At 62.3% G+C, this 25,297-nt stretch overlaps 1 protein-coding gene and 1 long non-coding RNA gene across 5 annotated transcripts; one reads left to right on the top strand and one right to left on the bottom strand.

Annotated features, from left to right (window-relative positions):
* Positions 1-2,067: 2,067 nt before the first annotated feature.
* LOC119039286 (uncharacterized) lies at positions 2,068-7,909 on the bottom strand. 4 transcript variants are annotated; one of them, XR_008392767.1, is made up of 5 exons: positions 6,929-7,909; positions 5,205-5,296; positions 4,622-4,757; positions 3,211-3,309; positions 2,068-3,113 (listed from the first exon to the last, which is right to left on the bottom strand). It is a non-coding gene; the product is annotated as an uncharacterized LOC119039286 (long non-coding RNA). The 4 variants fall into 4 exon arrangements; XR_008392765.1 differs by having other exon boundaries at positions 5,205-7,082; positions 7,322-7,909; XR_008392766.1 differs by having other exon boundaries at positions 5,205-7,082; positions 7,350-7,909.
* A 260-nt stretch (positions 7,910-8,169) lies between these two features.
* MNX1 (motor neuron and pancreas homeobox 1) lies at positions 8,170-13,102 on the top strand. Its single transcript, XM_037131983.2, has 3 exons — positions 8,170-8,821; positions 11,573-11,733; positions 12,247-13,102. Exons 1-3 carry the CDS (start codon positions 8,170-8,172, stop codon positions 12,598-12,600), a joined length of 1,167 nt encoding a protein of 388 aa, XP_036987878.2. The 3' UTR covers positions 12,601-13,102.
* Positions 13,103-25,297: the final 12,195 nt, after the last annotated feature.

Genomic DNA, 25,297 nt, shown 5'->3' with positions numbered 1-25,297 from the left:
TCTGGAAATGACCAAGCCTGAGGTTTTATTTCCTTCCTGGGTGAAGAAAATTCATTTTTCCAAGCTCTTGATGTGATGAATAAAAGTCATAAATCTGGGTGATTGGTGCAGGCAGAGTCTAAATGGCTTCATATTTCATTTTAGGTTTAATAGAAATATTCATGCTCTGTTTTAATGAAATTAAATTGAGGGGGGATGGGGCCGGGAGGTGGCGGTGGCCGGGGCTTAAAGGGACAGTGCACACAGTGCCCCCCCCTGCGGAGGGCCGGCAGCCAGGTCACCTCTGCCGCAGCTCCTGCCTTTGGGAGTCCAAGGCCTGGCTGCACCAGCGGAGGTGGCAGCTCCAGAGCCCCAGTCCAGGGTGGCCCTGTGCCCTCTCCCACGGCTTGCTGAGGTCACTCAAGGTCAGGTCACCTGGGCGCAGGTGCAGTTCTGCCTGTGGTCAACACTCAAGCCCTAGCTGCCCAGAGGGGAGTCGGGGCCTGCATTCGTTCCTCTCCCCTCTGTGGCCTGGCGGGGACATGCAGAGAACATGGGGCCTGGGACAGACACTTTGTGGACTCCCCAGAGCCCTCGCTGCACCCTCTGGGCCCTGCAACATCCCACTCGGCTCTCTGTCCTGAGTTCACCTCACCTTGAAGGTGGCTGGGAGCAAACTGGGACCACCAGGACGCAGGACAATCACCCTGGAGCCTGGGCTGCTGAGGCCACTCCTTGGTCCTCGGAGAAAGCGGGGATGTCTTCAGACCCAGAAGCTTTGCCACATCCAATCCCATCGCAGTTTGGGGAGCGCGTGAGGTCCCTGGGGTGTCCCTGGGGCAACCCCAGGCCGCAGGACTGTCCTGGCCCCGCAGCCCCTTAATGGAGCTGATCTTGTGACTTGTTGATTTCCCCTGAGCAAATAAGGCTTTGATGCAGTTCCAGCCCGAGTGGTTAGCTGATGAATTGACGAAAACTAATCAGCTTTATTGGGAAACAGGTTAAGGGCGCGGGCGTGTCAATAATTCTCAGCCTGACCCACTCATCCATTAGCTGCGGCAGGCTGATTAGAGTGAGAAGACCCTCCCGCGTTTCGCGCTGAAATTGCTTTCATAAACTCACCATTATTAGCAGTCGATGCGAGAAGCTTAATTTAGAGAAGACACCCCAGGCATGTCACATCTATCATCCGGGTTTATGTATCATTATCTCATTTACAGAATGTCGCAGTGTAATATGTGTTTTTGGCAATAGGCTTGGCCAGGCGCCTGGGCTGCGGCTCTTTGTAGCGGCAGGGTGGGGGCCTCCTGCCTCCTTTGCCCCCAACCCCGGCCCGGGAATGGGGGCGGCTAAGGGCCCTGGCTGGAGGACGCTTCCCAGGTGCTGGGCTGGGACGATTGGGAGCCAACACACACACACACACAGGCTCACATGCAAGACTCTCACCGTCCCACAGCGCTCACGCCCCAGCTCCCTCCCTCCCTCGAGTGGCCCTGGCAAGGGGCCCAGTGTCAGGATTTGCTCCGACCATCACAGCCTACCGGTTGGGAGTTCGAGGTTCTCCCCGGCGCCCCTCCCCCTCCCAGGAGCTCCAGCATCTGCATGCAGTCCACTCAGCTCTGCTCCACGCAGGGCATCTGGTCTCGCTGGGCACCGTCCAGGCCTCAGGGGACAGCCCTCTGCCCAGAAGGCCTCTCTCCACCCTCCCGGCTCAGTGGGCGGGGGCCTGACCTTCCCTCTCCTGGGCGACTGCTGTCCTCCCCTGGTGGCCCGGGCTCTGAGGCCCAGATGCGCGAGGCTGCGGGGATCCGGCCACCTGTTCAGCGGTAATTAGTGTAATGTAAAGACCCGGCACCGGGTCCTCGAACTCCTGTAGCGACAGACGGCGGCTGCCGCAGCCTCTGCAGCCTTTTGGTGGGATTTCCCAGACGGGCTGAGGGGAGGCCCGGCCGGGTCACCAGGGGCCCTCTAACGAGTCCATTAGCCAAATGATATGGCTGAGGCAGCGGGCCTGGAGAGGGAGGGGGCCAGGACGGGTTACCGGGTCTTCCCTGCCCCCACCCCACCCCACCCCATCACCTCCACCCTCTCAGCCCCCAACTTGGGAGGGACGGTGTGCAGGAAGAGGGAGCCCTGGACGCAGCCGTCACGCAGCCCACCTGCCCGCCACCTGCAGCTCCGGGGGAGGAACCCAGCAGGCTCAGAGAACGTGGAGGGGACCGGGACTTAGTGGCAGACCTAAGTCAGAGAGGGGCCTTCGGCCGAGGGTTGGGAGGCACAGCGCCTTGGCTCCTCAGGGCCCAAGTGTGTCCTTCTGCCAGAGGGGAGACCAGCATGCTTCTCACAGCCATCAGGGCCGCTGCACGGAAGGGCCACCAAACACGGTGACCAGCTTGGGACATCCTGGGGGGCGCTGGGGCCGCTGTGCATGTCAGCGTGGGCATGCAGGGTCTCCGATTCCTCTGGGAGGAAGGAGCCCCCATTCAAATGGCAGGGTGGGCGGGGCTCCTAACGCACCTGCTGCCCTCTCCCCGCAGACCCCCCCCCCCCCAGAGGGAACAAGGGCCCCAGCAAAACAGCCAAGATTTGCACACAGGACCCCAGCCCCAAGTCCGCCCCAGGCCTGAGCTCTGTCCCTGGGCCTGGAACGCACACCTGTGGGAAGAGGCGGGGGCAGGGTTGAAGGAGGTGAACTTGACCGAAGGCACCATTTGCCCATCTGCGGAGGAGACGCGGGCTCACTCCTCTGCTCGCTCTCTGTCTCTCTCTCTCCCCCTCCCCTCCCCCTCCCGCCGGCAGCCACAGCTTCTGCCACCTCAGCAACTGCTAAATAGACCAATTAGTGACGACTTCCTGCCATTACCCGCCGTGGAGTTGTACATTAGCGCGACTATTCAGCCATAATTTCGCGTCCGAAGGCACTAAAAAGTTCACGCGGCGAAGCGCTGAGGCGTCTGCGCCGTGTCTGTTGTTATTTGTGTCTCTTCCTCGAGGACGCGCCCCGGCTGGGGTCGGCGGCCGGGTGACCCTCGCCGCCCGCTGCCTGGGCTGGGGGCGGGGGACCGAGAAGGCGCCCGCACGGCCTGGGGCAGACGCCACCTGAACAGCTACTTGCAGCCCTTAGAAAGCGCGTCCTGGATGAGGAGACAGTTTCCGGTGCTCATGGGTGTCGGTCTTAAAATAAGACCCTCCCCCCACCTCGGCCTGGGGTGGGGGGCGAGTCTCACTCACCGGGAACCGCTGGTTCCGAGAGGGTCCTCGGGTTGCAGCTGCTGAAAAAGCCGCCCCTGGGCGGGCGTTATAAACCTTGTTTCCCACGACAGGAGGGACCTGCAATAACAAAATTAAATTCCATTGAACCCCTTCAGCAAAAACACAGAGGTGTTTTCTCTCCCTGTTGAGGGTAGTTGCCCCACTGTGTGCCTGAAGGGCTGGGACAAGCTGCCCCTTGCTGCCTGAATCCTTGGGGTGGGGGCGGAGTTGTCCCCCGCAACCTAGCTGGAAAGGCTTCGGGGTGCCCGTGGGAATGGGAGCTGCAGAACTGATCAGCTCAGCTCCCTGTCCGCAGGGGCCCGGCCGTGAGGCCCCCACACCAGGCCCAGACTCCCGGCAAGTCGGGGGAAGCAGGGAGACCAGACTGCCCAGGGTCTGAGCATCAAGCAAAAACATTTTGTGTCTGGAGGAATTTTCTAAAAATAAGCGGCCTGTCGGTTGCCGGTTTTTTACGCATTTTTGAAATCCTGCAGCGTCCCCTGGCCTTTACCAGGCCCAGCAGAGAGCCCCCGTGTGGGCAGATGGTCCGCAGCCAGGGCTGGGCCCGGGCCGAGGGGACAGGCCCCAGACACCGGATCCAAGCGTAAAAGGCGAGGCCGACAGGGAGGGGCCGAGAGGAAAGGCACCCAGCGGGACCTGAGGCGGGGGCGCGCGGAGAGGAAGGGGACCTCTGGCCGGAGCCAAGGCTCTGCTCTGCGGGCTCCCACCCTTCCCTGACGCCTTAAAGGCGGGCGCAGGGGTCAGGGAGCAGGTTAGCAGATCAAAGCACAAGGGCTAACGGTGGGACATCTTAGACCCCTGGCGCTCTGCTGGGGGCGGAGACGCCCGCGCGGATCCCCCGCCCCTGGGCTTGCCTTCCGGTGACCCCGGCGGGCGCGCAGGTCCCTGCTCGCGGCGCGGGGCCTCCTCCGCACAGTTCCCCGCGCCGGCTCTCCGCTGGGACAGGGCTGCTCGCGACCCGCAGGCTCGCACTGCCCGCAGCCAGCACCTTCGCTAGGGACGCGGCCGCCTGGGGTCGAGCACCACCGCCGCCGCCGGAGCTTAGGCCCTGACCCGGGGCGGGTGGCGTAGCGCCCCTGGGCCCGTTTCCCGAAGGAAACCCTGAGAGGTTAAGCCGCAGTTTAAGGAAAGGGCACCGCCACCCAGAGCACGAGTTCAGCAGGTCAGGCCGAGGGCACTGTGTGCGGCCCAGGGTGTGCGGCGTGGGAACCTCGGCTCCGAAACAGGCGGGTGGCGCCAAGGGTTCTCGGCTCAGGGTCCAGCCACCCGCGCCTGCCTCGACGCCCGCCGGTTCCCCGCTCGGTGCACCTGCCCCACTTCACACCCAAGGGAGCAACGAGGCTCGGCAAAGCCGATACGCGTGTCCTACCTCTGAACCCGTCAGCATACCCCTCCGTGCGTTTATCTGGAAGAAGTTTCCAAACACAGGAGGCCCTCGGGGTGATGGATTTGGGGCATTTGGATGTGGCAGCACATTCCCCTGACCTTTTAACAAACACGTGCATCTGCAGCAGGGAACAGGCATGAAAATGGTTGTGTAAATCCCCGATTCTCATCTCTGGGCAGTGGGGGAAAGGGCGAAGGGAGAAGCATTCTGAACCCTGGAGGAAGGCCATCTGGAAGAGAAAGGGTTGGGGTGGGAGCTGGGCCGTCGGAAGTCACACCAGGCCCGTGGGGCTGGCTGGAGGCTGCCCCGGGCCAAGGGCGAGAGGAGCGACCGGAGACCCTGGACGGGCCTCCTGCCGGAGCAGACCTGGGATCTCCCACCGCAGCCCGCCCGGCTCCGGCCTGCCTCCCCATCTTCAAAGGCAGCTGGGCTGGGCCAACACAGAGGCTGGACACTGGAAACAGGAAGGGCCCACCCCACTCCTGAGCTCTTCCCAGGCAGTAACCCCCACAAAGGCCCCAGCTTTCCAGACTGCCTCATCTGCACACAGGTGCACAGAACCTACCTCTAACGTGTGTCCACTCATTCTTAACATGTCCGTGGTCCCTGGAAAGCCCTTTAGTGCCATGGAGTCCATTGGGTCTAATGCGGGCTTTTCTAGACAAAGAAATAGAAATTCACCAAAATACAGGAGTGTGGACATCCGGGGAGGCACTGCAGTTGGAGGGGCAGCCAGGACCGGCAGTCGTGGGCCTCTGCGGTCACCTCCCTGGGCCCCGCTGGTGCGGGTGGGGGCTAAACCAGGTGAACCTGGGCCCGGGCTTTCGGCCTGTGCACCAGGAAGTGCTCGAAGCTTGACTGGGGAGGGGGCACACGGGGGAGGTAGGTTTTTTTGTAATTTGACAGCACACTTACTGTGGGCCGTGGAGGAAGCCCTCTGGGACTTACAAAACACAAGGTTGTTGTTGAGGGAAGGGGGTGTTTGGTAAGTCTAGCCTGCTGACTGGTCCCCAGCTGAAAGGGCCCTGGGGCCCTGGCAGTGGCTGTTCTGGGTGGGAGAGAGGGCATCCAGCTGATCCCAGGGAATTCAGGTGGCAGTCACTCTCGCCCCCAGCCTCCCCGGTCTAGTCGATGGGTGGGAACCCTCGGGACCAGCTACCTGTCCCAGCAGACAGACAGAGGGAGAGGTGACGAGACCCAGAAAGGCCTGTCAGCCTAGGAGCTCAGCCCTCCGTGTGTGTGGGAGGAGGCGGGGGACGGTCACAATTGCTCTCTATCTTAGGGAGGCAGATGACACCCATGACTCCCTTCTGAGAAGGGTGAAGGGTTTTCTGCCCAGAACAGGTAGCTCTCAGCACCTCAGGCCTCTGCACAGCCCCCCTTCCCCCGGGGCACCAGGCAGGGGCAAAGGGGACACAGGGGTGGGACACTGGAGGGCTGAGGAGGGAGGGGGTGGCCCCGGCAGCCACATCTGGTCAGTCCCAGTTCTGCGGCTGAACAGTTAGCTGGGGAGAACAGTCTCAACCTCGCTGACCCTGCCCTTTATAAAATGGAGGTTGAGGGAGATAATTCTAGAAAGCTCACGGGCACATGGACATGGGTGTGTCCCCTGCTTGCTACTTAGAAGCAGGGCTGCATTTTTATTTCCTCAGAAAGATGTCACCGGAAGGCAGAACCACCCCCCTGTAAATGAGGTCCTTCCTACTTGCCAGTCGATGCTGGGTTTTGCAAGGCTGCCGAACATTCACTACAGGTCGAGGTGGCCCAGGGCGCCCTCCCAGTCTCCGGCTACTCCTGTGCGTCTCCCGGAACTACCCGGTGGCAAGGACAAAGAAACGCGACCCCACAACAGACCCCCTGCAACCAACTCTCACAGAGGTAAAAGGCCTTTTGAGGAAAAACGACACGGTCCCTACACAGTATTTACCTTTGGGAAAAACTCCCTCCCGTGGCAACCGAACCTGCTAATTTCAGAGCGTTCCTGGCGCGAGTGTGTCCCGCCCTCCGCCCCTCCCCAGGCCCCTGCCTGCCCTGTGTTGGCCTCTCGGCTGCGGGAGAAGCCGGGCTTCTAGAACCTGAAACTACCCTCTTCCTCCACCCCCCACCTTCCCACACCTGTCCGGGGAAGTAACGAGCTCTAATGGCGCTACTGACGAAGAAGACTGGTGTTGGGGTTACCTGTGCGGTGACTCTCTCCGAGTAGAAAAGCCCTTGTAAGTGTTTTTACTGTGAATATTTGAGGCATGGGGGATGGGTGGGAGAGACGGGCCTGGATTCTCACGCCACTACCTTACTCAGCCTTCCGGCCGATTTTCCTGGGCGCTGCAGGCCGGAGTGGGGCACCCACAGCGTCGTCCGAACTGGGTCAGTGCGGCCAGCCTCGGGGCAACGCCTGCCCCGGAGGTGGAGGCGGGCACAGTGTCCTGTGAGCCCAAGGGGATCCCTGGCAGAGAGAAAGAAAGGGCTGCCACCGCGGACCTGCTGCACGCGAGGCAGACTGGTCTCCAGGCCGCCCCAGTCTGCAGGCCGCAGGCACGCAGACGCTGCCCTCGGCGCTGGGGCCGGGCGGGGGCCGTGGCGACCTCTGTGGACCGCAAACTGGCGCGCACACGCGCAAGAACGAGCCCCACACACGACCCTTGAAGCGCATAGCACTCTCCAGAAGAGGTGGGAAGGTTCCACCTGCAGAGGGCTGGCGACAGACACGAACCGCTCCTGCGCGCCGCGGAGACCTGGGAGCGAGGCCTGGGGGCCGGTGTCGGTCTTCTCTGCGCTGCAACCACTGGGCAGGGCGGCTGGCGCTGGAAGCAGCATGGGTGCCCCAATGCAGAAGTGGACGAACTCTCCCGCTGGTGAGGCGGCGGGAGAGGACGCGCTCTGCTGGCCCTGGGGGACACGGGCTCAGAGCGGGAACCAGTGTCTGGGAGTCTGGAGTTTGGCAGCCATGGGGGCCACCCCCGGTCACCCGGGGTCGCCAGTGCCTGCCGCCCTGCTCAGCACCCCAAGGAAAGTGAGCAGAGACCCTAGGTTGCTCCTCACAGCTTTCCAACCCTGGTAGCTGTCCCCTCCCTGCCACCCCAGCTCGACACCCCGGGCTGTTTAGGACCCCGCGGCGCAGGGGCGGGGCGGCGGGCGGCCGCGACGGTGACAGGTGCGCCCTGCGACCAATGGCCAGGCCTGCGCCCCTCCCCGGGCCCCCCCACGCGCGCCAATCCGCGGCCGCGCTGCGCTTCAAGTGCGCGCAGGGGCGCGGGTCCCCAGCACGGCGCCAGCGGCCTCCGCCCGGCGCCCCAGCACTCGCGTGGAGTTTGTGCGAGCGCGTGGGAGCGCGGCCGGGGCGGGGCCCTCGCGGAGGAGGCTCTGGACATGGTCACTCTCGGCTGAGTTTCCGGCGGCGACTTTGATTATTGGCAAATAATCATCGTAACAATACCGAGCCCTCGGGCTTGCCACGCCACGCAGACTCCGCGCCTCCGCACACGGTCGTATCACCCGCCACCCGGCCCGGATCGCCAGCCCCTCACGAGCCGATGGAAAAATCCAAAAATTTCCGCATCGACGCGCTGCTGGCAGTGGACCCCCCGCGAGCGGCCTCGGCGCAGTCCGCGCCGCTGGCCCTGGTCACCTCGCTCGCGGCTGCCGCTTCTGGCCCGGGCGGCGGCGGGGCGAGCAGTGGGACAAGCGGCGGCTGCAGCCCCACGTCCTCGGAGCCGCCTACGGCGCCAGCCGACCGCCTGCGAGCCGAGAGCCCCTCGCCGCCGCGCCTGCTGTCCGCGCACAGCGCGCTGCTGCCCAAGCCAGGCTTCCTGGGCGCGGGCGGCGCAGGCGGCGGGCCCGGGGCTCCGCACCACCACGCACACCCAGGCGCCGCCGCCGCTGCTGCCGCCGCCGCGGGGAGCCTGGCGCTGGGGCTGCACCCGGGGAGCGCGCAGGGTGGCGCGGGGCTCCCGGCGCAAGCCGCGCTCTACGGCCACCCAGTCTACGGCTACTCCGCAGCGGCGGCGGCGGCGGTCCTAGCGGGCCAGCACCCGGCGCTCTCCTACTCGTACCCGCAGGTGCAGGGCGCGCACCCTGCGCACCCCGTCGACCCCATCAAGCTGGGTGCCGGCACCTTCCAGCTGGACCAGTGGCTGCGCGCGTCCACCGCGGGCATGATCCTGCCCAAGATGCCCGACTTTAACTGTGAGTGCCGCGCAGCCCTCGGGCCCCGGGAGGGAGGAAAACTCGGGGTAGGGACTCCGAACAGGCGGTTCTCTCGCGCATCCATCCGCCTCCACCGGGCACCGCCCTCCTCTGGCTCTCTGCTCCGAGGTAGCTCTGCCCACGCAGCGATGCCGCCCCGCTCTGCCCGGCGCCTGCGAGGACCGTGCGGGCTACGCGGTGCAGGGTCGGCAGCAAATTATTAAAATGGCCACGCGCGGACCTTGCCTTCTCTCTCTTTCTACGGTCAGAGGCCGCTGGGGGAGTGAGGCTAAAATCTAATGATTAACCGGCACCCGGGGAAGAAGGAAGTGGCTGGGCAAGGAGCGGCTGGCAGCGTCCTGATTCTGGCAGGCCTGGGGGTCGGGAACCAGGCGCTCCGATCCGGGGAACCAGGCGTGACTTTGCCCCACATTCTGGGGTCCGGAGAGACCCCCCTGCCCTCCCAGGAGAGAGAGAGAGAGAGAGAGAGAGAGAGAGAGAGGGAGGGAGCAGCCGGAGATAAACGGGCCCAGAGACACCAGGGCTTCCCATCCTTCCCCGCGCTCTGCCTGCCCGTGGAAGGGCGCGCTGAGTCCACAGTGCGAAGCCCAGAAGGCGGCTGGGCTGACCTGACCCCAGCGGTGGCGCATGGGCCCGTGTGGGCGGGGAGATGCGCCCTCCTTTAGGGACCCCACCGCAGGGACTGTATGTGGCAGGTGCCCGTTTTGAATTGGGGGTGCCCAACACAGAAGCAAACCCCCTCCCCTAGGTAGGAGAGAGGGAGGGCTGGCTACCTCCAACACAGACAACCGGTGGACTGAGAGCCGGGTGTCCGCCATCCCCCGAGTAGGACAGCCCTCGGAGGCCCGGCCTGGCTTTCCGGGCTTGGGGGGCTGCGCACTGTGGAGAGTCCGGGGGTCTCCCCGAGGCCCCACCCGCCAGGCTCAGAGGAAGATGCACAAGGCTCCGTGCTTCCAGCGCCCAACACCCAAACAAAGAGACCCCATTGTTTCTGTCTGACTGGGTTTGTTTAGACTGAGGAGATGCAGACATGGGACAGGGAAAAAGCCAAAAAGAAAACAGAAATAAACACTTGCCAGCATTCAGATCCCTCTGTTAGAGGCCGTGGCTGTGACTAAACAGAGAAAAGCTAGGGCCCCGGAGGGCTGCAGAAGTCGCGGCCCCGTGCGAAAACCCCAGCGAAGGCACTGTTCGCCTGTGGCCGCCCTGGTCCTTTTGCTCAGCTCTGCTCCCGCCCCTTCCCATTGGGGAGTCTCTCCCTTGTGAGCCCCCACAAAGGAAAGAGAGAACTCACTCTCACTTCTCAGCGGGGAAGACACAGGTGGTCTCCGGTCAGCCAAACCCAGGACACCCTCGGGGTCCCGGTGACCAGCACACCCCTTCTGGAGTTCTCCTTCTGACCCGCCTTTCCCCAGAGCCCGGGACGCGCAGCCTCCCACTGTGGGGGAGTCTCGGTTTCCCCACTGGCCCCCCTGGGTGCTGGCTTCTGCAGCCACCCAGCCACTGTCTCTGGCCTTCATGGAGCCCAAGGTCACCCGGGAAACTGCTTAGAGCCACGTCCCTTTGCCAACGCACTTTGCCCATCTCTGGCTCCAAATTTTGACCCGGAGGCAGCTGACTGGACACCCAGGCAGCTCTCAGTCCAGGAAGGAATGCGGACAGGAGCCCTGAAGGGCGGTTAGGAGCCGGCCAGGGTGTGGAATGTGTCCGGGTGCCTCTCTGGTCGCCGGAAGACCCGTTCTGCTCCTTTAATCGGCCGTCTGTGCTGTTGCACAGGGCATTTCCCAAATGGTCCCTTCGGAGCCGGGGTTTTAATTAAAGTTGTCCTGCATTGTCGAGGTGGGAATTCGGGCCTTGTTTAGCTTAAAGCAGGGGGCGGGGGCCTCCCATAAAGCAAATTGCCCTTCCCAGGGGAGCCGCTGCTCCTCGGCAGGCCGGCCTCTTTTCTTCTTTCTTTCCTTTTATTGTCTGACGCTTGTCAGGCCCCTGGGAAATCAAGGGAAGTCTCGTTTTGAAGTCATAAAGTTCCCTGTGCTGGAACCGCGTGAAATTGTGTAAATAAAGTGCGGGACCCCCTTCAGTGCCCGGAAAGCAGAGTCCCCCCTGCCCTGGTCTTTCATTTGCATAATGAGCATCGTCCGGAAAAGAATTCCAGGCTCCTCCGTCCAGTCCCTCCACGCCTGGGGGGCAGGTTGTGAAGAAAACATTTTCAATGAGGGAAGGTCTCTGGTTAGCACTCCCGTGTAGGGCCAGAGTTAGTCCTTCCTCCCCCCCTTCCTCCGAGTTTTTCCCTTTCTCCTCCCCCCTTTGTACTTAAAAAGCCTGCACAGCCCCCGGCTGGGGAAGAAGCAGTGATTCCCGGGGGGGCGCTTGGATCTGGGCCTGAGTTGAGGCAGGCGAGTGAGAGGTGGGGGTGGCGCACCCTTCAGGCCTCTGTGTCTGGCCTTTGCCACCCTTCCCTCCTGCCAGCGGCCCCCTCCCCGCAGGTGGAAAGGGCGCACCTGGGTAATAGGCTCTTTTGAATCGGACACCCAGGCCCAAAAAGATCTGGCCCCATCAAACCTGAATCATCTGCTTCCACCCAGCCTCGAGCCCGGGCTCCAGCTGACCAGCCCCCTGGGGAGGGGCCGTTGACATTGACGGAAAGGGTGTCCAGGGTGGGGGGCCCTGAGAGTGGGAGCACAGCCAGGCTGCGCCTCACGCGGGGTCCCTCTCCGCTGGCCCCTGCAGCCCAGGCCCAGTCCAACCTCCTGGGGAAGTGCCGGCGGCCGCGCACCGCCTTCACCAGCCAGCAGCTGCTGGAGCTGGAGCACCAGTTCAAGCTCAACAAGTACCTGTCTCGGCCCAAGCGCTTCGAGGTGGCCACGTCGTTGATGCTCACGGAGACCCAGGTGAGCTGCCCGCCCCAGCTCCCCAGCGCCTCCTGGGCTCTGGGGACACTGTCACCTCTCTGCACTCCACCCTGCGGCCCGAGCCCCCGGGGCTGCTTCCTTCCCACCATTGGGTGCGGGGAGAGTGCAGTGCGCCCGCCAGGCCAGGACTCAGATTCTGCGCCCAGAGGTCTTACTCAGTGGGTTGGGGCGAGGCCCAGGGAGCTGCGAGTCCACGCCCCTGCCCTGCCGGGTCCTGAAGCGGCCAGCCCCAGGCCACTGCCAGAGACGAGCTGTTCCAGAAAGAGCGGAGGGGACATCTTGAGATTCGCAGGCTCGCGGAGCTGCCCTGACCTTCCTCCGCAGAAATGGGGTGCTCCGCCGGCGGAGTCGCGGTTCTAGCCCCATCCCGGCTCTGGGTAGGGACACAGCGGACCCTGGAGTTTGAGTCCTGCGACCTGAACCCCACTCGCGGCGGGGACTTGGTATGGAAGCGGGTGGAAAGGGCAGCGTCTGACCCCCTTGTGCCCCCAGGTGAAGATCTGGTTCCAGAACAGGCGGATGAAGTGGAAACGCAGCAAAAAGGCGAAAGAGCAGGCGGCGCAGGAGGCGGAGAAGCAGAGGGGCGGCGGGGCGGCGGGCAGAGGCGGCGCCGCGGAGGACCAGGGCGATGAGGGGCTGCTGGGGCCGCCGGCGCCTGCGGACAAGGGCAGCGCGCGGCGCCTGCGGGACTTGAGGGACAGTGACCCCGAGGACGACGAGGAAGACGAGGACGAAGACCATTTCCCCTACAGCAACGGCGCCAGCACGCACGCCGCCTCTTCCGACTGCTCCTCCGGGGCCGACTCCCCGCCCCCCAGGCCCGGGCACCAGCCCCCGCCCCAGTAGGACCCGGGCCTGCGACAGGGACGCAGGGATGCCTGGACGCTGAGGCCTCGCGCCTTTCGCGGCCACCACCGCCGGACCTCCAGTTCCCGAGGCGTCCTGGGGGCTGCCCGCGTGGGCCACAGCCCCTCTCTGCCCTTCCATGGACAGAGAGGCAGGCCCAGCGGGTTCGAACTTGAACTCTTGTTCTTATCAATTTAATTTCGGGTAGTGTCGGGGAGCGGTATCTGCGAGAAGAGCCACAGCCACCAGGGGCGGCCTCCCAGCTTCCCCGCCCGGAATGGAGAAGGCAGAAACCTACAGTGTTAAACGACCTGGAAACTTGAACCCTTCTCTGGAAACGCCATTCTTCTGAGTCTTGAAAAAAAGAAAAAAATGTTTTGTGCTTATGTATCTTAGCGGGGAAAACTATGTCATGGGCGTGCAGACTGCTGGAAATCTCAAAACTGTACTGTCTTTATTTTTGTACATTGTATTTATATATAAAAAAGAAACGTCTACTTATGCATGCTAAATTATTTAGCTTCTCCCATCGCCCGCGATGGAATGTAAAATAAATTGGTTTTTTACTGGATTAGCGTGCAGATCTCTTGCGGGGGCGTTAGGGCACCAGCTTTACCATTTTTGTTGTTGAGGGATGGTGGTCCCCCCACCCTCCCTGGGGCAATTCCCAGCTGGAGGTGAGAATATGGATCTCGGTTCGCAGCCGGGTGTGAGGACCGCCTCCTTCTGCGCCCTGAGCGGGCGGGGAACTGGATTCTGCTGCTGGCGAGTCGCAGGTGCGAAGTGCCGGGGAAAGCACCTGAGGCCAGGTGTGCGCGGGTCCAGATGCCTGCCTTGCATCTGTCCCGGATGCCGAAACCCAGGAGAGCGACTCTGGACCTGTGTTTGTTTTCTTGCTTCCCTGGCGCTCCCGAAATGGAGACACCCTCTGAATGTTTCAGAAAAGAAGCCGGACTGGCTCTGGGGGTCGGTGTGGCCAGGGCGCCCGCTAGCGCGCATATCCCCTACGGGGTCGCGGAGGGCCGCGCTTCTCCTTCCCCAGCGAGGGACCCCCCCGAGCGCCGGCCCGGCCCAGTTTTCTCGGATCTGCGTGCAAACGTCCGCGCTGACGGAGTAGGCGACAGAAAGGCTTCGCGCCCGGCCTGCTCCGGGCTAACAAACCTCCGCAACGCGCCATCAATCACCCGCCGGCCCGCGCATGTGTGCCGCACATGCCCGCCGCGTGCGCCCGGCCGGCTCCCCGGCCCCCGCCGCCCGCTGAGCGGGGCCTCTCCGGGGCCTGGAGGATTTCCGAGACAGGGACACTACCCCTCTTTCTCCCTCCTTCGTGCCTTTCTCCTTCTTTCTCCCACCCGGCGCCTGGGCGCGGGGTGAGCTCCTCCGCCCCCTCCCCCAGCGCTCCCCGGGCTCCCGGCTGATAAATGAGTTCAGAAGGGCCTGGCGTTTCATTCGGGTGATTACGCGCAGGCCAGCGGGGCCACTCCTCTGCCTCGAGGCCCGGGTGAGATTAATATCCTCTCTGGCAGCTCATTATCACCCCGGGCTCCTTCCATAAAATTCAACCCCAGCCAAGGCCCGGGCGCGACCGCGGGAGCCCGGCGGGAGCAGCGGTTGGGCGCGGGCCTGGCCGCCTCGGAGTCCAAAGGTGCTTTGGGGACGGGACTGGGGTTGCAACTGGTGGGGAAGCGAAGGGAGGGGTGGGTAGGAGAGGAGGGAACGTGCCTTTAGGTTAAAAGCAATCTGCAAGCTGTGTGTATCTCGTTTTAATTTCGAATACCTCGGTGAGTTCAGCCTGCAGCGATCACTTTCCGGGCTGGCTCCACATCTGGAGTTTATTCCCGCGTCCCCTGCTCGGTGGCCCAGTATCGGCGCCCCCACCGCAACGCTGGGCAGCCGCCCTGGAGTCAGGCTTCAGTCCTCAGCGTGGCTCTGTCCCTTCGCCCTGGGGGACAGACCCGCTCCCTCCACGACAAGGGGAAGGGGGCACTGAGGGACATCATTATTATGGTCCCGCCCCCGCCCCGGACGAGCCAGCCGGGGCTTGGCGTGGGGACTTGGCGGCTGGGAAGGCAGCGCTCACGGCCCTCGGCCCCGGCGCTCCAGCCAGCTTCTTAATCGCGGCGGAATTTATCTCACTAATAAATTTAATGATCAATTCGTTCTTGTCACAGTAGCTCTTCCCCAAATCAATTATAGCAAATTTAAATACAATCACTGGCTCGTCCTTGCCCACTCCGTGCACAGCGAACAATTCATCCCGCGTAATGAGCCCCGCCCGCCGGCGCAGCCCTGGTCCTGCAGGCCCCCTGCGCCCGGAGGGTGGTTCCCAGCACCAGGGCACCGAGGCCCGGCTCAAAGACGACCAGCCATGGGTTCCAGACAAGCCCAGGCTTCCTGGCGGGCCGGTGGGCCTCTGGCCTGGAGCCCTCCCTGGTGCCACAGGGCTGCCCCGACCACCCTCTGAAGGGTCCCACCCGAGGTGCCCACCCTGGCCAGGTCCCCCCTTTGTTCCCCCAGCAGGTTGTTTGTGGCCTGTGCAACGTCCCCAGCAGAACTGAAAGGATGGGAAGGAATCCTGTTCGCAACAGAGAAACCAATCTACACCTCCCCTCCCCAGCCAACAGCCCACGGGTGTCCTGCCCAGTCCTGCAGGCGCCCAGGGTCCGAACCGAGTGTGACAAGTGCATATGTGGCCAGAACCAACCCCAGCGGGCCTGTGTCCCCCGCCCTGGGCTTTCCCTACCTTGTCCCCAGATGGAGGCCACTGGGCACAGTCAGCTCGGAGACTGTCCACCACGCCAAAAGCACAGACAACAGAAACAAGAATAGAAGAACTTAACCGTCAACACTTCTGTGCAGTAAAGGAGCCCAGCGACGGAGTGAAAAGGTGCCCTGGCAGTGAGAGAACATTTGCAAACCGTATCCCTGCTAAGGGCCCAACATCCACAGCGGGCGGGGGGGGGGGGGACCCATGCCGTGCAGCGACCACGACGAAAATCCAGTGTAAACACAGACAAAGGACTGGAAAGGACGTTTCTCTGAGGAGGAAGACACCCTGAGTGGCCCACACAGCACGAGGAAGGCTCGCAACACCCCTGCTTCTCGGGGAAGCGCAGGCCGCATCTCCGTCTAGGACGGCTGTCACAGACACGAAACAAGACAGGAAGCAATGTCGGCAAGGACGGGAGAAGTTGGGACCCTGCGCACGGGTAGTAGCAGCGTAAAACAGTGCACACAGCCACTATCGAAACAGCCTGGACGTCCCTACCAAAAAAAAAAAAAAGGAAAGAATCAAATACACACTACAAGTATCTCATGAGCTAGCAACCTGCTTCTGGGTGTGTGTCCAGAAAGAATTAAAGGCAGGACCTGGGAGAGACGTTGGTCCCCGTGGCCGCTGTATCGAGACTCGACGGCCAAGGGGTGGAAGCAGCCCGGGGGGCCGGTCCCGGGATGGATGGATGGATGGATGGATGGATGGACCGAGGAAATGGGCCGAGGACGTGGAATGGAATGTTATCCAGCCCCACACAGGAAGGACCCCTTCTAAACGCCGCGGCCCGGCCCGTGAGCCTGGAGGAGGCTGTGCTGAGCAGAGCAAGCCAGCCACGGAAATGCTGCACCGCTCTCCTTACTCCGAATCGGACACAGTCAAACTCCGAGGGACGGAGAGTGGAAGGGTGGTTGCCAGGGGCAGGGAGGAGGGAAAGGGGGGCTGTCAAACGGGGGCGAAAGTTTGGGTGTTGCCCGAGGAACCAGTCCCAGAGATCGGTTGCCAACGAAATGTATCCCGTTAACAGGACTGGACCGGACACTCGGTGTGAAATGCTTAAGGTGGTCACAACAAAGGCAGACCTTCCTCCCTCCCTCTTCCTCCTCCCTCCCTTGCTCCACCTCCTCCCTCTCTCCCTCCCCCTCCCCACTAAAGATAGGGCAGGCTTGCTCGGGAAAATCCTGACCACAGACAAGGCCCAGGAAGGGAGGACCTGGCCCCTAGTCCCCACCGCCTGAGTCGGTCCTGAGAGCATGGGGCCCTGGAGCACCTCCCAGGTTTGCGGGTTCACGGATCCCCCACCCCGGGGCCTCCCTTGTGACCCCTCCCCCGGGGGTGGAGGGCAGTTCGGAGTTGCACTCAGGGTGAGAGAGGCCCCCAGGTGCAGGGCGGTGGGGCTGGCGGAGGGGACGCCGCTGGGAGGGGCCCTGGGGGGGTAGGGCCCTGGGGGGGGGCAGTGTCCTGGGGTGGCCGGCCCCAGGTGCCCCCACCCCGTGTCAAAGTCCTGCTCGCTCAGTGTCTCCCTCAATAAAACTAATCCCCCCGGAGGCGGGACCTCCAGCAGGAATGCAGCCCGTTGCAGGCCACGAGGGCAAATATGTTTTTCAGATTTGGTTTTTATGGTCGGATTACAGTTTATTTTCCGTAATAGGGCACCTAATAAAACCCGCATTGCCGGGCCGGGCCTCCAGCTGGTGGCCTCGTTCAACACTTTCACTTCGTAAATCACTTTACGACCTTCCAGGTGTGTCCCACGCGGGACGCCAACCAGAAACAGCCCCCGGCTCCCCACCCCACCCCACCCCCACCCCCACCCCCGGCCAGCCCTTTCCGGCCACCGGGGTCCCTGGTATGGGGTCCTGGTGCAGGCAGACCAGGATGGGTCTCCACCTCCCAGGACGGGAGACCCCCACCCCTGCTATCCCCGCACCCCCTCCAGAGAAGGCGGGAGCCCCCTCCCGCCGGCCCCGCGTCGACCCTGCATTCCGAGGCCCCTGCACCTGGTCGCCCCCCGCCCCCCAAGTGTACACAAGCAAGGTGTCGGGCTCGGTGCGGCTGCTCTGGCCATTGTCCACGGTGCAGGGCCGCACAAAGGGTGCCGCCGCGATGGGCTGGGGGCGCGGTTTACCCAGCTGGGGAGGAACAAAGGCAGCCGCCTTATCTGGGGCGGGCAGGGCGTGGGGTCAGGCCAGGGGCGCTGCACTGGGGCCCCTCCGCTGTCCCCCGGATGCAGCGACCTGTCAGCTCCCTGCTGCTCAGGGGCGTCCCCACCTGGCCAGGTGGGACCCCGACACCCGGCACTTGGAGGGGCACCTGAGCAGCTCTGGGAAGTTGGGGTGTGTGTGGTCAGAGCACTGGGGTGGGTGCTCACCTGCCGTGGTCAGAGCGACCCCGTTGCTGTTAACCCTCTGGTTTTCGTTTGTCTCTTTTCAATACAGTGGTGCACCTGGTTAATACCCTTTCTCCCTCCATACAACGCTGTCCTCTCTGCTGCCCTGCAGAAGAAGGAAAGACAAAGGCAGTCGGGGTGGTTCTGGGGCCGGTGGTGGGCTGGGGGGCGCAGGCAGGCCAGCAGGTGAGGGCGTAGGTGTGCCCTGCTAACCACGGCCGGGGCCACCCCCCGCAGAGGCTCCAGGGCAAGGCTGGAGCAGCCAGCACCATGACAGGAAACCCGCAGGTGACATAAACGGAGAAATCTGTGAAGGCAACGCAAATCGTGTTCCTTCCCAGGTCTGTGACACCTACTTCTTTCTCATCTCTCATCACCTGGTGGATTTCTCCTGATGAGTTTCTTCCACAGGCTGCCGCCAGGTTCCCATGTGTCCTGGGACTGGGGACCTGTGTGACCCTGCAGCCTCTTCGCCCTCAAAATAGACCGCAGTAGCAAACTGGGAAGTCCATCCACACACTCCCTCCCTCAGCCAGTCCCCTTGGAACAGCTGCTACTGTTTAAGCACAGGGATACATTGTGAATGAAACAGACAGAGACCGCCCCCGGGAGCTGTAGCAGGAAGAGAAGGTGTGAAGAACCGGAATAGGCCCCTGAGTTCCATGGTGTGACAGGGCTCATAGGTCGTGTGCAGGACGGGGGTCGCGGTGAAGCAGAACCAAGGGGGGACGGAACCTGAGGCACTGAGCACAGCCGTCACCCACGTAGCTGCCACTCTCTCTGCCACCAGGCAGGAGTCTGCTGCTGTACGGAGTGACGGGACCGTGAGAAATCGGGTGGTAGAGCGGGCTGCCTGCTTTCAAGGGTGAGAGGGAGAGAGGGTGAGAGGCACTGGGGACCTCAGGAGCTTTGACTGGTGTGTCTCAGTGGGTTAGCAGAAAGGCTGCTGGTTCGATTCCCAGTCAGGACACAGGCCTGGGTTGCGGGCCAGGTCCCCAGTAGGGGGCACATGAAAGGCAACTAAATATCAATGTTTTCTCTCCCTCTCTTTCTTCCTCCCTTCCCCTCTCTCTAAAATAATGACATAAAACCTTTAAAAAAAGAATTGTAGGGGATATTTACCCTGAGTGCACATGACTATTTATCAATGTTCCTACCTGTTACGGTGGGTGAATATCCCAGCAGAGAGAAGACACAGGCATGTTTGTGGAGCGGGAGTGGAACTTTGAGACAGAAAGAGATCACGTGTCTGATTTATTCAGATATAATTCACATATAACATTGGATTAGTATTAGGTGTATGGCTTCTTAATCTTAATAATTACTAGGCACATTCTAAGACCACCCTGGAAAATAAAAGAGAACAACGAAATTTACACCTAAAAAGACGCACACTCTCTTTAGAGACTCGGGGAGACCTCTGGAAGGAGGGGCTCGGGCACCCCTGCGCCGAGGACATGGACGGCACTCGCTCTCCGACCTCCCGGTGACACTGGGGGCCCCTCACAGCCCCTGCGGGCAGTGTGTCTACATCTGGGCACTTGCCGTCCTCACTGTCCCTCGTCCCTTCCAGACAGGCTGCAAGCCTGTCACCCTGGTGAACTTCCTGTGGCCGGAGCAGAGGGCTGGGGAGAAGGATGAGACCCTGGGGCCTGGACACCTGGGACGGTGTGTGGCCGAGACAGATCCTTTGAGCCACCTGTGCCCCGTGTCCCCGGCTGTGGGATGGGGACTCTCGGTTCCCGGCTCACACACAGGAGGTTGGTCATGTGCTGGGGGCCGCGTGGCCCCTGGGACGATCCCACAAATGTAGGGCAGGTGCCCGTCCAGGCCCTGGCCCCCAGACCTGAGTGCCGCTCAGAGCGCCCCCTGCTGGGGCGAGGGTCCCTGCAGTCGGAGCTCCCGCTGCTCTGGGAAGGAGAGGGGGCAGACGGGGGGGGGGGGGGTTTATGATTCCTTGGGACCAGGACAGGAGCCAGGAGGCAGCAGTGGGAGTGAAACCCCGGATCCAGCCAGGGGTCCAGGACCACCCTCGCTGGGTGGGGTCCGGCAGCGCTGTCCTGTGGGCTGGCTGTGCAGAAGCACAGGCACGGTGACAGGGACACAGCCCTGCAGCAGCTCCTCCTGCTGGGCCCCCAGGAGGCCCGAGCCCTCCTTCCCCAGGGGCCTGCTGGTCTCCTTTCTGCACAGACTGCCCTCCCGGGACAGGTCGGCTCCTGTGACCACCCACAGCTGTGACAGCTTCTCCAGGGGACTCCTATGGTGGAGGTGAGGCGGGGAGCAGGGCCCAGCTCTGGTGCCTGCTGCTGTCCCCAACTCCATGCCTCCCACGGGGACACGTCTCCTGTTCGACCCATGGGACATTCACAGATGGGACTTGCCCGGAGCCTTGTAAATGCCTGTGAGACAGTTGTCACATGGAGACCTGCAGCCACCAGAGTCCTCTGAGTGCCCCCCTCTGCACTGTCCACCCCCCTCCCCCCACAGGAGACTCATCAGGACTGTTGTTTAGGTCACTGCCCTCTGGGTGGCCAGCAGCCCAGGAAAAGTGCTCACCCCACGCGCACCCCCAGCACGGCTCACTGTCATGAGCCGCCTGCTCCAGAGCATTACTGAGCTCTGGCCCCCCCCAAGCTGTAAGCTCCGCCGTCCTGATTCGGGGATCATCATGGAGGAGCCCTGCTTGTCAAGCACTGGACAGAGAGCAGAGGGCCGCAGAGCCATGCCCTGTGCTGCGGGCCCCGAGTGTGGCAGGTTGCAGGCTGACGGCCCGGGAGGGTGGCGGAGCAGGCAGCACTCTGGAGAAGTCTGCGTGGCCGCCGTCCTGTGCATAACTACATCCTCTTCAAGACAACGGTCCAGTGTGTCATCCCCCCGACACCGAGCTACTCCATCAGTCAGGGTTAGGGTGGGCTCAGGGGACAGGAGAGACAAAGCCACCGCAGCTTTCTCAGGCAGAAGCCCATCTCTCTCCCGTAAACCCAGGCTGCCCAGGGCTGCTCTACCTGCCCCCCTCCACCGCCAGGCACCCGGGACCCAGGCCCTCCCCTCCGTGGCTCAGGACTGCAGCCTGAGGTCCCCGTTTTTAAACAGGGACAAAGGAAAAATAAGTGTGCACCCTTCCCAGTTCAGAAAGTGGCATTGTCACATCCATTTGATTGGCCAGAAATCTTTTTTTTTTTTTAGTTTTTATATATTTTTAGAGAGAGGGGAAGAGAGAGAAACATGGGTGCTGAGAGAGAAGCATCAATCGGTTGCCTCTTGTACACGCCCCGACCAGGGACCGAACCTGCAACCCAGGCCTGCTGCCCCACCGGGGATTGAACTAACAACCCTTCGCTTTCTGGGACAACACCCCAGGAACCGAGTCCCACCAGTCAGGGCAACGAGCAGGAACTGTCAGCAGGGCCGCAACCAGCGGCACAGGGTCACTCGGGGAGCAGCAGGGAGCACTGCCTTCGGCCATGAGCTGAGCTCAGGACAGGGTTCTGTTCTGAGGGAGAATGGGGGAATGGACGGTGCAAAACAACTAACACGCTGTGGGGCTGGGCTCTGTTTTTATTTATTTGTTTATCTATTTGTTTATCTATTTACTTGTTTATTTATTTATTTATTTATAGAGCAAGGGGGAGGGAGAAAGACAGGGAGAGAAATGTCAATGTGTGGATGCCTTTTGTGCGCCCTCTGCTGGGGACTCAGCCTGCAGCCCAGGCCTGTGCTCTGACTGGGAATTGAACCGGCAACCCTTTGGTTTGCAGGCCTGTGCTCAGTCCACTGGGCCACGCCAGCCAGGGCTGTTCCTTGTGGTGAGATACACATACCATACGACCGACCGCTGGAACCTCTTGTGAGGTGTGAGTGCAGTCACACTCCACCTCCAGCTCCCTGTCCCCACGGGACACTCCCCACCTCTCCCCTAGCTCCATACACCTCTTCTCTCTGAATTTGCCATTCTAGCTGTGTTTGGCTTAAAAAAAAACTTCCCACTGTGTCCAGTGTAGAGAAGAACACGGAAAAAGGGCCTGGTCAATTGATAGCCTCCCCATTTCGGCAAAGGTATCACCATCCATCCAGGTGTCTCAGCCGATGGGCGACCCAGAGTCACCTCAGTCCTGTCTTCACGACCCACTGCGAGCTGGGTCTGCCCCAGACACACCCATGCTGGTCCACTGGCTCCGGCCCCTGCCGTCTCTCCCCTGACCACTCTCCTACCTGGCCACTCCCTATCTGTGGCCAACAGTCCATTTGCAGCAGCTGGTGACCTGCCCATACCTGGCTTCGAGTCGTCACAGTCAAGAGTCCAGCAAGGGGAAGGACTGAGCTCGTTGGCTCTGTTCCAGGTGCTTGTGTTTCTCAGTGCAGCTCAGACACGTGAGTCGAGGTGGGACAGGCCCAGGGGGCCCTGGGGGCGGGAGTGAACAGAGAGGCCGGCCAGTACTGCTGCTTCAAACAGTGAAGGCAGCACATGCAAAGTGTTGGGGCCTCTGCTAAGCTGAAAGCCAGAAATACGGGCCAGTTTCGGGGCTCTCAAACTGTCCCCTTTGTTTTCACAGGCAGGGAAGACACCGTAAGTCACACACCTGATCTTGGCTTTCAAAACTGCTTAAACCCCCCTGAGGGTTTTCCAAATTGCCCAAATCTCCAAGACGGCCCTCAGTGCTGCTGTCTGCAGGTGAGCGGCAGGGTTCCTCCCGGTCCGGCCTGGCCCTCAGCCCCTGGGGCCCCGGGCCCCCTCCAGCAGGCCTCCTATCTCCTATCTTCACAAAACAAAGTAATTCGCTTTTAATGAGCGCCGGTGTTTTCGTTCCCAGCCCCGCTTGCGCAGATAATGTGTGTGAGGCCTTCCCGGCAGGGTCGAACCACCTCGACCTTCGTAATCAGAGAACAGAAATAAATTATGTTTGCTCATAAATGTTACCAAGCCTCCAGTGCCCAGCTGCCTCCTAATCAAGGAGCCCGTGATAATATTCTGCTTTTATCAGGCCTCTTGCTCGCAGGTGACAGAGTGCTTTATTATTCCGCCAGGCAGGTAGGGGGCCCACAGGCTGGCCTGCCCTTCCCACTGAGGCGTCCGCCAAGGGCAAGCTCTCAGGTGGTAGGTGCAAAAAACAGGGCTTCCTGCCCGTGGCCCCTTGGGGTCCCCCGAGCACCCAGAGCCTTCCCCAAGTCCTGACTGAGCAGGCACAGTGTGAGACGGGGACCCTCTCTCTGCCCACGGGGCCTGGCCAGTCTCATCTCTGGGGGAGCAGCGAGGGCCTTCTCTGCTGACTCTGTCGTGAGATCTGCTGCCGTCACGGTCACAGGCCCCCACTCCCCAGTGGCTTGTTCCTCCTCTGCATCTTTCTCAGCAGCTCAGCCAGGCAGCCGGCAACCGGAGGCCCCAGGAGGTGCGGGGATGCTCTCTCTGGGACCGTGTGGCCCCCAGTCCTGGGCAGGGAGCTGTGGGGTCCTCTGGGTCACACAGTAAACCAGCCCACCAGGGGCAAGGCCAGTTCCACAAAGCGGGGATGGCAGGGAAGGGCCCCTCCTGCCACGCTACCCGGGAGCATGGTGCAGACTCAGAGTGTGCTGGGCTGGCAGATGCCACACTCTTGGGAAGGGATGGCCCCTGCCCTCAGAGAGCTGCGTCAGCAGGAGGGCGCTCAGGCCCACACGGGCCCGGCTCCCAGCCCACCTGTTCTGTGGGATGCTCTGCTTCACAGTCTGGGAGGGCTTTCGGTGGCACGTGAGGATCCCGGGTCCCAGGCCCCAGCCCCTGTGCAGGCCTCTGCCGCCTGTTGGTCCCACAGCTGCTGAAGTGAAGCAGATGCCGTCTGCCCCATTAACTCTGATGCAGGAAACAGAGGGGGCTGGAAAACTGGGTTGTCTACCTGAGCCAAACGTGCAAGGGTGCTAATGGTTGCGGCCTGGGCCTCGCTGGCCGTCCTGTGGCGGCAAGGGAGTGTACTTTCTCCGCTAATCAAAACTCGGAGGGCAAGGATCGAATAAATCTCAAATAATCACGTTGTATTTTTGATGCGGGAAATGAGTGTGTTTTATGCCCCGAACACTTGAACTTGTGACTCTGTGCTCAGTGAACCCTGGAAAAGCGCTTACTCGGAGACCCGAGGCGACGAGCACCATTTCTGCATCTTGTCCGATGGTGCACCCCCGGGGCACCCTGCTGGGGGTCTACTCTGGGGATCAGAGGCGGAGGCTGGGCCTGGGCTGGGAGCAGTGACACCACCAGGAGACACGCCCGTGGCCCCCAGCCCTCACTGCCCCTGCTCTTGACCGGAAGGGCGGGAGCGTGCCTGGCCTGGGGGGCCTCGGGCTCGGGTTTTTGCAGACTTCCCTCTGCTTTCGTGGATGGTAATCTCCTCAGAGACACAAAACACGACCTGCAGGATCCACAAGCGTCTTTATGACGCAGGCGACACCACCAGTCCCTCAGGAAGAGGCTCCCAGCCTGCTGGGGCCTGTGCAAGGAGATGGGCGCGGAGATCTCTCCGCACCCGCCACCCCCTGCAACTGTGCACGGGGCGGGACCCTGCCTGGGGACCAGCGCCGCACTGTCCTCTGAAGGACACGGAACTCGCTGGGGGTTGTAAAGTCAGACTCAGGGCCGCCCCCTGCTGCCGACATCAGGGGCCCTCCGCCTGGGTAAGCAGGCCTTCGGTCTCTTCGGCCATGTTCCTGCTGAGGACGCTGGGCACAGGGATGGCGCGGAGTGGCTCTAGAACCGTCTGGCACAGGTGCCTCCAGGGCCGCCAGGTGTCACCAGCTGGCTCCCGGACCCAGCCTGTCTGATCCCCGAGGGTCTCACCAGACACCGCGCTTGAGACTGTACGCTGTCCCCAGGGCCTAACCACACGGTTCCCTAGGACCTTCCCAGTCTGACCGGCAAAAGCCTGGCTCCCGAAGGGAATCCCCAGTCCCTGACCAGCCAGGTTGGCCGGCCACCTTGCCCGTCTTCTCAGTGGGCAGAACTGCAGACAGGCGTGAAGGAGAGCGTGCGGTGTGGCCCCACAGTCTGCTTGCCGGGAAGATACCTGCTGTCACTCTGGGCATTTGCTGACCCCCTGGCACAGCTGCAGGAGACATCAGGGCCACACACACTTCATGGTGTGGTATTGCACGGGGTGGCCACTGGGCCTGGCCATCCACACCAGGCTGGTGTCTGAAGCTGGCAGGTTGGGTGCTCTCGGTCCCCCTGCGCCTCACAGCTAGCAGGCCAGCTGGTAAGCCGGCAGGTGGTGCGTGTCACCTAGTAGAAACAGGACCGCACAGGCCGGTGCCCGATGTCTTTTGAAACGGCCCACAGACAAGGTGACACCAGGTGCTGACAGTGTAACCAGAAACTGCCCCAGTCCTGGACACTGGGCCATGAGGGGCAGCTGCGCTGGAGGTCAGGCCCTGCTGCTGGGAGCCAGGGGCCCCTGGTAAGCACACCTGGGCAGGGTGGGGCGGGGCCGTGCCAAGGCAGGTGGGAGACCAGGCTGCCGGCCTGGCAGGGCACCCACCCCACCTGGGGTCTTCTACTGCGGACACACCCT

This window comes from Artibeus jamaicensis, unplaced genomic scaffold (assembly GCF_021234435.1).
Source record: "Artibeus jamaicensis isolate MK-2021 breed Jamaican fruit bat unplaced genomic scaffold, CSHL_Jam_final contig_718, whole genome shotgun sequence".
NCBI lineage: Eukaryota > Metazoa > Chordata > Mammalia > Chiroptera > Phyllostomidae > Artibeus > Artibeus jamaicensis.
This window is presented reverse-complemented; position numbering and strand designations above follow the sequence as displayed.